The sequence below is a fragment of the Parasteatoda tepidariorum genome, chromosome 9 (genome assembly GCF_982258835.1).
Source record: "Parasteatoda tepidariorum strain Cologne lab strain chromosome 9, Ptep-v5.0, whole genome shotgun sequence".
Classification (NCBI taxonomy): Eukaryota; Metazoa; Arthropoda; class Arachnida; order Araneae; family Theridiidae; genus Parasteatoda; species Parasteatoda tepidariorum.
In genome coordinates this window covers 57785010-57798225 of record NC_141763.1, presented here as the reverse complement: position 1 = coordinate 57798225, position 13216 = coordinate 57785010, and the positions used below count along the sequence as shown (strand labels likewise).

The 13216-nt window shown below is 28.0% G+C and overlaps 1 protein-coding gene across 1 annotated transcript in view; it reads right to left on the bottom strand.

Annotated features, from left to right (window-relative positions):
• Nucleotides 1-13216, bottom strand: part of LOC107437681 (integrin alpha-PS2) — an 86368-nt gene that overhangs the window by 36156 nt on the left and 36996 nt on the right. The window contains exon 4 of the mRNA XM_087151874.1: nt 5219-5339. Coding sequence (XP_087008000.1) covers nt 5219-5339 — 121 coding nt within the window. The remainder of the gene's footprint in view (nt 1-5218; nt 5340-13216) is intronic.

Sequence of the window (13216 nt, the reverse complement as noted above, 5' to 3'; positions counted from 1 at the left end):
AAATGGGCTATTTAATTTTTTATTTGTATGAAACAATCTAATTTCTTCTAAACTTGTGTTCTATCATTAAAAATTGATTCGGCTAACATAATGTCACAATTACATTAAAACTGTCCAGATTTTTCCGGAAAGTTTTGTTTGAACTTAATGTTTTATAAACAACTCCTTGCAGCTGTCGCTCCCATGTTCTGCGGTTAAAATCTTTTTGCAGTTGTAACCTTTTGCATTTGTTCCCATGTCCTACGGTTTAAATCTTTTTGAAGTTGTCACACTTTGCATTTGCTCCCTTGTCGAACGGTTAAAATCTTTTTGCAGCGGTAACTCTTTATATTTGCTCCCATGTACTATGGTAAAAGTATTTTTTAAGAGATAAGTCTTTTTGCTTGGGTAAATGCAAAAGAGCCTTGGGCAAATGCTAAGGATTACCACTGCAAAAGGGTTTTTTACCGTTGCATATTTTATCTTCGCCATGCATTTGCCCCGTGTCCTACGGTAAACATGACTTGTTTCTGCCCCGTTTATGAGTATTTAAACTTTATGCACGTAAGCCCATGACACCGTATATCTTACAATGCTAAAGATTCTATGTAAAACGAAAAATAATTGATCAATAATCAAACTTTTGAAATTAAAATTGGCAGGTCAATTTAATGTCTGAATAATTGATTTCGATTTCATATTTCACCTAATAAAAATATTTATTGTGATAGACTTGTAAAAGAACTATATACACCATAAGCCTACTTAATTGTTTTAAAAAATATAGCAATTTTTTGAAAGAGATTAACTATAACTTTTTAAAGAACTGATGGCTGATAATTTTTAAGACCTAATCACCAATCCCTTAAATCAAAATCTATACACCCAATTACTTTACTCGAACGTGTGCTGCATTCGGATGACCACTAATAATAAATCCGTTTTGAAGAAGATCCGTCTCGAACGGCGTCAAGAACGTTCGGTCAAAACAAAATTCGTCTCAATTTTCGAAACTTTTTTTTTATTAATGTCACTGGCTCTTAAAGGCCAAAACAAACAACTAAATAAAAGAGTGAGGAAAAAAAAGTCTGAATTACGACTTGTCTCCAAAGTTTTACATCTCGGACAGCATGGACATAGTGCTCATGAGTTACAACCTTCTTTTTCAATTAAAAAGATAAATGAATGGACAATAAAAATGGCAACAACAAGTACTCGACATTAATCTGCGTATGAATGGAAATTTCGCTTAGAACAAGTTATTATTACTGACAAGAGAAGGAGGGTATCACTTTTTCTTCTTCTTTTTTTTGTGGGACAAATGAGAATGGAACAGGCCGAAAGGTTGAGTTTAATTAATGTCGTTCGGTTTTTTGGGATATCGCATGAAAAGAAAGATGTTTCTTGGAAGCTTTTAAGTTGAGGAGGGAATTTATGGTTAGCTAAACGAGCTTGCGCCATCAGTTTTGCTGAACGTTTACAAGGAGTAGCCTGTTCTGACATTCATTATATTTGGACATAAAAGGTGATTTTTAACTGTATTTTTGTCAGATCATAAAAAAGCGCCTAAAATAGTTGCATGAAGTAATTGTTTAGGTACGTCACGTAGCTCTGAGCGAATAAAAAGGATTTATTTGAGTTTTATATTTACATTTTATACCCGTTAATGATAATTGGAAATTCAGTTATTTTTAGATGGCATTTCCATTTCTTACTTTGCTTTAAAACTGATCTAAAATTATTATTCATTATTATTATTACTTTATCATTTGTTTATTTATTAATTTATAATTTTTTGTCACCCGTAGAAGTTTTAAGAGCATAAAATACTCGGTAGATTCCAATGAGCTGTTAGTCATATAGTGCCTCCACGATTTCCTTTTTTTTCATTTTATTTGAAAAAGTCTTTTTTTTCTTTTAATTGACATGGCAACGCTGCTTTACTGTAGACTACATTTTTTAAAATCGTGCCTCATCTTGCCCAAAATTGCTTATAAACAAATCTGTTCTTGAGAAATCATCATTAAAAAGTTGATTAGTGTCATACGTGGAGGATAAATTTTTATTTAAATTACAATCGAATTTTGTGACTTGATATTATTTTTACTACTCCGTTTTTATTAACTCAAAAAGGTGTGCGTGAGGGTGGAAAATTACAATCAAAATTTCAACCAATTTTAGACTGGCTAGAGCACTCGAATCTCTCCTGCCGTTCTGCACTTGATAACAACAAATGTTTCAATCATTTCCTGGCCTATGTGAAAAGAATTTATCTTAATTTTGTCACCGAATAGTCAATCAAAATTTCGACCATAGTCCAACAGGACTGAGTTTTTAAAACTGAACTGTAACTTTGAGCTGGATTGTAATACAAATTACAATCGTTCTCTAAGTGCTGTAGGCAGAATTAAAATCGATCGCTATTTTATCGTCGAAAAGAACTTATCATCAATCAAAATTTCGACTACCTATACCATATAGCCCTAGTGCATGTTTTCAAGAGGAGCTCTGTGCCTGAAGCTTATGCGAATTGCAGTTGTTCCCTAAAAGCTATAATTTTTCACCAATCAAATTTTAATTGGTTGCTGATTTAAACCAATAAACGGAGAAAAAAAAACTGAAAATAACTAAACAATAAGATAAAATTAATTTTAAAAATTGCGTTTTTGAAGCTGACTAAAAGTAAGAATATTTTATTTTTGGCACACCTAAAAAAATGAAATTGACATCACTTTACTTTTGTAATAAAATTCTAACCTCGGGACTATCAAAAGTTATGCAGCCTGTGCTTTTCGTTTTAGGACAGAAAAAATAAATCACTTAATTGTTTGCCTATTTAAGAAAAGTTTGCGAAAAACGCACCGATACGATGTGAAATTTATTTACTTAAAAATAATGATTATCGAAATATTAAGGAAAAAAAAAGCCTTTTTGCTCTATTTTATTTCCAAATAAAATTTATAGTTTTATATATGTATATGCATATTCCTCATGCGAAATATAAGAGTTATACTAAGAAGTTTTTTATTTGTAATTGTTATATGTATTTTATTATTTATGTATTTTAATATTATACTAGGAGTTCCGCAATCTCACCACTGTCTACTTGCACAATGCATACGTTTCTGCCATCTAGCTTTGTGTACTTTCTGAAGTTTATAATAAATAGTTGATAAAACATTCCTCTGTGAAAAATTCTTTAACATAACACAAAACAAAATGTAACTTAAACTTGAAATATGGAATAATGCAATTTGGCGTTTAACTGATTTGCTTTATATAAAGGCATTACAAAATTAATTACATTTATTTATTACAACGTACGTAAAGTGCTTTATATAACATAGATATTTCATTTATTACATATTTTTACAATTGTATTATTTTTTTTTAATGAAAAAATATTAAAAAAAGGTTTTTAATTAAAGAAGGAGTTTATAGATTAGAAAATCCTTAAAACTATCATTTATGTTTGCAGATTACTAGATCGTGTTCTGACATTCATTATGTTTGGACATAAAAGGTGATTTTCAAATTACATTCCTGTCTGATCATAAAAATGCGCTTTAAATAGATGCATGCATAGTTATGAGCATCCAATAGATAAAAATTTTTACGACCGAACGTAACGACCAGTTTAAATGATAAATCATAATGAATTTTGAAAAGATAAATTACTTATTTCACTTGATTTTCATTTACTTATTTTTCGAAAAACAACTACAATTAAGTTTTACGGCAATCTTCATACTCGAAATAATGTACATTTCCTATTACTAAAATGTATTATAATATTTATGAAGTCATATTTGCTGAAAATTATGTATTCTAGGGTGTATGTACTAAAGCCTAGCTTAAAACGATAGCAATTGAAAAATTTTTTTAAAATTATTTTTTTTTCTAAATGCATTGTTTTTATTCAAATCACTTGTAATTTCTACAATCGAATTGGGAAATTGAAAAATAAAAATTTCAACTATTAAATAGGTTTTGGTATTTATTAATCATTCCGGTTCTTGGTTCGTTAGAATTCAGAAATTTTGTCTAAAGGTGTTATTGAACTTTTGAACATGAACTTTTACCTTCAAGAATTTTTTTTTTCTGTCGAAAAAAAATTTTATGCCTCCTTTTTTCTAAGCAGTTTGAGACCAAGAGTTTGTCAATACTCAAAAAACTTCCGGAATTATCTTCAAAAAACAGTTATCGGAGTTATACTATATTAATTTTCAAATTTTATTTTCAATTTTTTGTCCTTAATTTGATTTTTCACAAAAGTGAAAGTTTGAGCCTGCATGCACGACGTCTGAAAGACTATATGATATTACAAAAATTATTACTTAAAAATTATTTATGAATATTTAGACATTACTTGTGCTAAATAGATTTTATAATTGCTTCAACTACATTGAACATTTTTAACATTGAACATTGTTGTTGATAATTTTTAAATTAAAATTTTTTAAAATTGGATAAATTTTTAATTTTTTTAATATAAAATGATGTATACGATACGTATGATGTGTAGATACAATTTTTATCTATTATTTAAGAAATGTTTTACTGAATTTGTAAATAAACTTAGTTCATTTTGAAGAGCACAGCAAATTGTAAGTTTTTTTCAAATTTCAAAAATTTATCTCATATATAAATGTAAGCTATAAAAAATGTATTTTATTTTAAAGAGGTTAGATTATTGTTTAAAATGTCTACTTTGGTTAGTTTAAAAATCAGAATTCTACTTAATTTCTTGTAAGTCTTAGTTATTTTAAATGCTTCGCACTTTTGTATGATTTTAATACGACAAAGAGTCATGAGACCCTCTAAATGGTGATTTGCGACCTCTAATTCTTGTAATTTTTATTCAATGTTGGACAAGGATTCCAGAAATATTGCTAAGGGTGGTCAAAACGAAACGCATCGTATTTTAAAGATACAAAACATTTTCACAAACCAATTTCTGTAGTTTCTATTAGTTAATAAACATTCAGCTTTAGATAAACTTAGGATGACTAAAAAATGTATGATGAATATTCACATACGCTTCAATTCTAACTCTTTATAATTGCAAAAGTTCTGATTGGTTTTAAGCGAGACTGCGATTTTTTCACGAGAACGTAATAGTGGTAATCAAATTTCTACTGCGTGATCATACTGATTTAAATGTGATTCCCAGGTAAATGATTTTCATCAATTAATAAAGAAACTGATTTGTATACTACTTAAGAAATTTTGTACTCACATGTTCTGCAAGGCGAGTATTCTTGAAAGTTGGCCATGGAATTTCTAGCAATCCAGCAAGTACCCACAGGTTCCCGCCTAATATTGTTAACTGAGTAATAGACATAGCGAGGAGCACAAGCCTAGAATAGAAAAAAAAATTTAAAAAAAACATTTGTTTATTATAAACATAAGTGTTGTAAGTCAGGATTTTGTGGAACCAAAACTTTAAAATGATGACAAGTACTGGTTTGGTATAAATAATGTAATGGCAAATAGGTAATGGTAAATTTTCTTTAACCCACTTAGAACACGGAAGAAAAAATTCTAGTAGAATTGCAATACTTGTATGGTAATGATATTTCTGGCTATAAACCATAATTCTGGTAATAAAACAAAATTAAACGGCATTTATACTATTTATTTGGCAATTTTGCATCTGTGTGATAATGATTTACCGGAATTCATGGTTTTCAAAACTCTAGTTCTTATTGCAATATATTTAATAAGAATCCAAAAACTGAAAAGTAAATTAAAACGAATGAATGGTTATTATCTCACGCTTTAAAATATTATGATAAAATTGACAAAATTTTAGTACATTTACAACCGAACACAACAGTAATAAAATCATATTTATTTGTTAATTTTACCGAAAGTCATTACAAACAGGTGTGATGTATGATGTGGCAGAAGTCGAATTCTTGGCCATAGATGGCACCACTGAAAAGAGGAAGCGCACCCTCTGCCTTAAATCTGTTCATTTTTACCACGCAGGCTTGCTAGTATGGCAAATGGCATTAGAACCAACCAATCAACCAAAAGTCCTTACCAATGCTTCGGTAAAAATGACCGTATTTTTTAGTGTTCTTATAAAGTCGGAAACACGGTACCATATTCTGGTAGTTTTGACCATACATATATATTTTTTTCCATGCAGGTAAACCTAGATTAAGAAATTAAGTTTCAAACGTAGAATTTTTTCTCCAAATTTCAAATAAATTACAGCAGGATTATAAGAATAAGCAGTTAGGATGTAATATTGTAATAATTTGTTTGTATTTTAATGTTTCAAAAAAGAATTCTTGAGCATTAAAACTAAATTATTCTTTTGCTTTGAGAGTACGGCACAAATCATGACATTATTTTTCAATTCTTTGTAAGTTAATATTAAGAAATATTCTTTAAAAAAAAATTATGATTGAAAAAAATACCCCACCAAAAGAGATATTTAAAAATACCCATTCCCTCTCAAAAGAAAGGTAAGAATTCCCAATTTCGCCCGAAAAAATCTATTAATTATAAATGTTTCTTTTATTTGTTATTTTCTTGAAATTCTGAATTGGAGATATAATAAATTTGGTTGGAAAAATAACCCCTACTAAAATCATTTTCTAAAAAGTATCCTCCATTAAAAAATAAAAATCACCACCAGAAATTTTTTTTGTCCAATTTTACTACTGGTAAATAAATGCATGCAATAAATAAATGTAGATATAATAAGTTTGACTGGAAAAGTATCTTCGACTAAAAAAGATTTAAAAAACTATCGGATTCCCAACATTAAAAGACATTCCCTCAAATGATTTAAAATATTTTTGAGCGTATTTTTCACTTATTAAACTACAAAAATATTTCAGATATTAAAAATGAATCCTCTTAAAAAAAATCGCTATGGTGAATTGTGTCACTTAGTATTTCCCGTTGTCAACCTTTGCATGGACCCACTTTTGGCTTTTATGTGCTGATATTCCTCATATCTATAACAAAAACATCCTTTTTAAAAACTTCCTATTTAATAAACTTCCTATTTTCCTAAAATTTTTAAACACTACTACCAAATAGATCTAAAGCTAGTGACTCGAATTTTTTTATAGGTTCATGTCGTCTCAATACAGAAAATTGTCAGGAAGTCACTGGTTCATAGATTTTTCTGAAGTACAATAAGAAGAATGTGACATTCCTTTTGAGACATTCCATCCGACTTGGAGAAATATCTCATAAGGGAGCATGTCGATAGGGAGCTTCTCATTCTGGACACAACTCGAAAATCGTGTTTAAGAAAATAGACACAGATCGAAATGCGTGTTTAAGAAAATGGCTGAAGCTCAAAATTCTTGTTAAAGATGACGAACACTGCTCAAATTGAGCACGTAAGAAAATGTTAATGACTTAAAATGCGTTTTTAGGAAAGGAAACGTGCTTAGAACTTAGCTGTTTAAGAAAATGAACATAGCATTTGATTAAGTTTTTCTCACTTTTGTGAGTAGTTCCTAGCATATTCATTGTTTCCTAAATTTTAGTATATTTAGTAGCATAAGGAAATGAATCATGCTTTCACCCTAAAGGGTTACTTGAAACCAATATTAATTATTTTTTCAATTATTAAAAAAGTATTGTAATAACTACCATTAACTGTAAGAATAGGTATTAAAAATTAAGAAAAAATTGGTTATCAGGATCAGCGTGTTTTATGTTAACGTTTGCTATGATATTTTTTAATAAAGAACGAGAGAAAATATTGTTGCTATTTTTTGACTGAAAATTTTTGTAAATAATAAACTTTCTTTTTTTGGTCTTATAAAAAATTTAATTAGTTTTATTTAATTGTTCTAAAATTTTACGTTTTTATTTAATTAATGTTTTGTAGAGATATTAATTAATAAAAAAATTACAATTCTCAATAACGCAACAAATTTTTAAAAAAATAAAATAAAATTCAATTTTCTTCAATTCTTTTCAGTTAGTTCTATTCTTCACTGTCAGAAAAGTTATTTGATGAAGTTATCTGATTATTTACTTATATTACTTACTAGCCGCCTAAGGCAGCCAGCTGTCCGCCACGCTGAAGGTTTTCACAAATAAAGTTTTTTAAAACATAGCAGGAAATCTGAAGATTAGTGGACAATTAAAGTGTTCCTGTCCTGCAATTTTGTTTTCATATCCAGTTCTGCTGCAGATGTGTTATAGCTCTTGAGGATGTTTGAAATTATATAGCTACAACGCTTAAGAAAAAACTAAAATGCCAAATACATGAAAAGAACACGAAAACGAATAAATTTTTTATGGTATCAATTTTTATTTCTATATAATTTTTTATGGTATCAAATTCTATTTCTATATCTGTTACGTCAAGCACCCAGGTATTATAATTTGATCTAGTTGTGCTTGTATAATTTTGATCTAGTTGCGCTTTCTACGTCATTTTGTTAACATCGTTTGGTTTGTTATTTAACATAGTTTGGTTTGTTATTTCTAAGTTAACTTTCAAAACATTGGCTGGCATCAGCATTTTTATTCTTTAAGTTGTTTATTTTTTCTTTTGGAATTCGTTCCTTTTTAGCGAAATGTTTTTCAACCTAATCGAATTCTTTGCCGACTGTTCTCTGTATATATAAAGAAAATAAAGTAAAAATTTTTAAAGTGTTGTGAAAAGAATTTTTAGTTGTACAAAGTACTACAATATCGCTACAAAAATTATCGTCTTCGCTTAAGAAAAAAAATAGAGCGTGGAAAGAAGAAGAAAAACTTATTATAACAATTATGAACAGCGACAAATATATCAAAGCGAAGCGTTCTATTTACGTATCGAATATGTTGCCACATTTTTAATACAAAAGTTAAACTTTTCTCCACTTTAATAAATGTAAACTAATGCGAACTTTACAATTAAATTATTAATTCCTTCGTATATTATTGGTTTAAGTTGTCGAAAATTAATATTTCAATTGTAAGGTTCGCATTAGCATACATTTATAAGAGTGGGGAAAAGTATATGCATTTTTTAATAGTTTTTTGAATATGGCTCTTTGAAGACGAAAAAGCAGACGAAAAGCATAGACTTACAAAATGACTGATAACTAAATAACTAATCCAAATTTTTGAAAAAGAAAAAAAATACTTCTTCATTATGTCAAAACACAATTATGTGCCGAGTTTCGTGCCTGGGCGAGGCTTCTGGGGCGATATATTGTGATTACAGACACACACACACACACACAGCCGCTTTTATTATTATGTATAGATGTATAGATGTATAGATTATAACTTTAAAAGGAAATACATCCACATCTAGAAATCTAGAAAGAAAAGTGGGTTGAAGTATCTATTAATCCTTAATAAGTAAGGCAGAAATAAAAATTTTCCTACAAATAAAGCCTCACAACAGTGTTTCTAAAATAAAATAGTGTTTATATTTGAAATAATTTTACTTTATTTTTGAAATAAAAAATAAATTTATAAAAAAAAAAATTAAGTTCTTAACCTTCTTAGCGTGCCAACTTCAGAATTTTTTTTGGCCAACAACACAGCATTGTTGTGTGCCACTGATGAGAAAAAAATTCTCGATGACAGAGTCAAGAGTTAACAAAACACAGAATAAATGAATTCATCACAATCACTCCCTGGTCCATTCATCAATTTTTTACGCACAAGACACAAGAGCGAACACTTCTCTCCCTAGGAAAAAAAAAAATGTTCGCTCATCTGTTAAAGCACACCTAGAAGGCGTGGGAGGAGGCAGAGCACATCATTTCCACTTTATTGTTGCTTTTTTTATATGCTTGTTTCGTTTTGGACAGGCTTCCTAGCTTATCTTGGAAATGAAACTAGTGAACGAAATGAAAAGAAAAAAAAAATGGCGAATAACAAATGACAGGCTTTACAGTTAGAATAAGAATGGATTAGCTCAGACTCTAAATGGAATTGGGGTGGATACGATAAAGTCGATTCTTGTTATTATTTTTTTCGAGAAAAAAAAGCTTATTGCCACTTCAAAGTTAAGGGCGTGATGCATTCAGCTAGAGAAAAATTCCAGGAAACTATTCGCGAAAATCCTTCTAGCTCACTGTAAAAAAAGTAAGAAAAAAAAAATGGTAAACTGGTTATTTGAAAATCAAATTTAAATTTATGTAAATTTATATAGAATTTAAATTTCTAAATAATAAAGCACGAAATTTTTTGAGTTACTACATAAAGTCGTTTTGAGATACACGTGATATGCAATGCGTTTGAACATTAGAGTGTAAAATATGAATTTAGAAAATTTTTGGTCATTCTTTATAAAAATTAACCACGCAAGTTATCATTGGAATATTAACGGATAAAAAGGTTTTATTACTACCAAATGGTAGTGTTAAGGAATAAAATCCTTAATACTGCCATGTATTTTCCATTAAAAATATTTTTTGCCCCCCTCCATTGTAACTAAGCTTAAAATCACATCCAGAACAACCATCTTTTTATAAATTATTATTGGCTTCACGAGACTGATTGCTCTATTTTCGTCTTCTCAGTGAGGTATCAACTTCAATGCACGAGAAAAATTGTAAAGAAAAAAATCGTTTGCAATTGCTTTTTCTTAAAAAAAAAGTGAAAGCAAACGATTTTTAAAAATTTGTATACTATCGTTGTTAGGAAAAAAATGCTTTTCACTCAAAACTTCTGTGATGAAGCATTTTCGAACTAATATAATAGCATGTATAACTTTTATAGAAGTTCAATTTTCGAAACTTTTTTCGACTACTTCAAAGAAATAACTTCTTATCATTATTCTTCTTCAACAAAGCAAAGGTAACGATTCATAATTTTTTTTATTGAAAACTATTTTGATTTGTAAATTGTATTTTATAATAAGTTTTTACTATAGATGTTCTGATTTCTGATTCTGTATATTACATATGCACAGTATAAATATTTCCAACCATCATATTTTATTAACTTTAGGATAACAAGGAATGATTGACCTGAAACGTTGTTATAAATTGTTTTTAAATAATAATTTATATTTTTAAAAACAGTTATATTTATATAACATATATAATTATTTATATAACAAATTATATTTATTAATTTTATAACCAAATCCGAAGTTTCAAGTTTGTTTTAAATGCATTGTGTTTAGTAAGTCATTGCATGAAATATTTTAAGAAATTGGTTCAGTATACTTGTTCTTATAATGTCTTATACCTTCATTGTAAGACAAAAGAAACGTAAAGACGTTTCATCGCCAAGAGTTGAAGTGTAACAAAAGCTACACGGAGAAAATAAACTCGGTAAAATTACCGTACGGTGGTATGGTAAGGTTATTTATGTTTAAAAAAAAAACATAATTTTGGTAATAATAACTAAAATATACGGTATTTAAACCATTTATTTTGTAATTTGGTTCCTATGGCATCGGTTTACCAGAAATTTCGGTTTTTAAAATTATAGTTATTACCACATATAGTAAAAAATACAAAACTAAAGAGTACATTTAACCGAATAAATGGTTATATATGGAAATGACAGATATCATCATAAAATAACCAAATTTAATCATAGTAATAAAATTTCTTCACATATTATAAAAACCAAATTTTATTGCTAGTTTTTCCAAAATCATTACCAAAGCGCTTCGGTAAAAATTTAGTCTTCCCATAGAACCGGAAACACGGTAAAATTAACCATATTCTAATAGTTGCTGCAATACTTTTTTATCAGTGTATGATCAAAGAAGAGAAAAAGAGATCCCAAAAAGATATTACAAACTTTGAATAAGACATTAATTATGCAAAAACATTCTGGGGTTTCTTATTAAGAAAGTACCCGCTGTTGCTAAAACAAGATCCAAGCTGTGATATACACATCAGTTGCTCTACACGCTTCTTTTGAATTGGTGGATTATACAAGAAGTGGGTAGAAAACAGAAGTTATTTCAATTAGTGCAAAAGCAATAAATTTAATTTGAAAAAGGGCGGCAAAAACTAACATCATTCATTCCGTTAATTAGGTATAGATAGAACGGTTGAGGTGGATGCTTCAATATCTTGATAAACACAGAAATTTACTAAGTAGAAAATCAACCTTGGATGGTTAACATATCTTTTTCACCAGTTTAATTGCTAATGTGCTTTTATATTTTTCATTAATTAATATTGAATTAAATAATGACCCTATTGACAGAAGTGACATCTAGAATAATGACCATTTTGACATTAGTGACAGTTAAAATAACCGTAAATGACATAATTAATTTTACGTGATGACTTTAATTTGGAATGTCACAACAATTAGTCGAAAAAAGAAAACATCTTTTTAATGGAAAATATTAGATATTTTAGTGGCTGGTTTTTTACTTTATTCGAAGCTATAATTAAACTAAAGATTTTCATAAAGAGTTTATGTGGGTTTATAAATTTTTACTTGGACAATTCCCTTATTATAAATATAATACATCTTAAAAGATTTTAAATGCATATTACTCACTTAAAAGAAAAATCAAGCTCTTTAAATATTTTTTCTAATAATTCTTAGTGTCATTTACATTTATTCGACCATAACAGCTAGCTTTTTATTTTTATTATTTTTTGTTAAATTGATGAAAGTTAGTAAAAAAAAAGCTGTTAATGTGATGATGCAAAGACAAAATAACAAAAACTATTTAAATTGATTGAGATTTTTTTTTAAAATTTACTTAAGTTTTATTAATTTTCGTCCATAACATCCAGTTTTTAATTTTCTATTTTATTCTGAATTAATAAAATTTAATAAAAATTGGAGAAAGTGTCAGTAAAACAAAATAACCAAAATTATTCAAACTGCTAGATTTTTTTTAACACTTACTTAATGTTCATTAAGTAAATTTGAATTTTTAAAATATTTGTTGTTTCAAAGGAAATTGCTATAGCTATATAACGCATTTTGTCTTTTGAATATTTTGCGGTTTGTTACGCGATATTGAGAGATTTATAAAAACAATTTTTAATCTTTGATGTCTTAAAATAAAAGATAAAATTATAAATCTGTGTTTAAAAACCAATAAATAAACATATTTTCATGAGAAAATAAAATATAAGACAATTTACTAGACATAAATACAAGTTTATGTTTTACTCAGTTATAAGTTTTGTTACATTAGCAATCTGTTTTTTATTTTCAACTTAAAATAAATATTTAAATCATAATGAAGAATTCATTAATAAGTTATTCATGACGTTGAATATAATAAACTGGAAGTCATTACAAAACAAGCTGAATT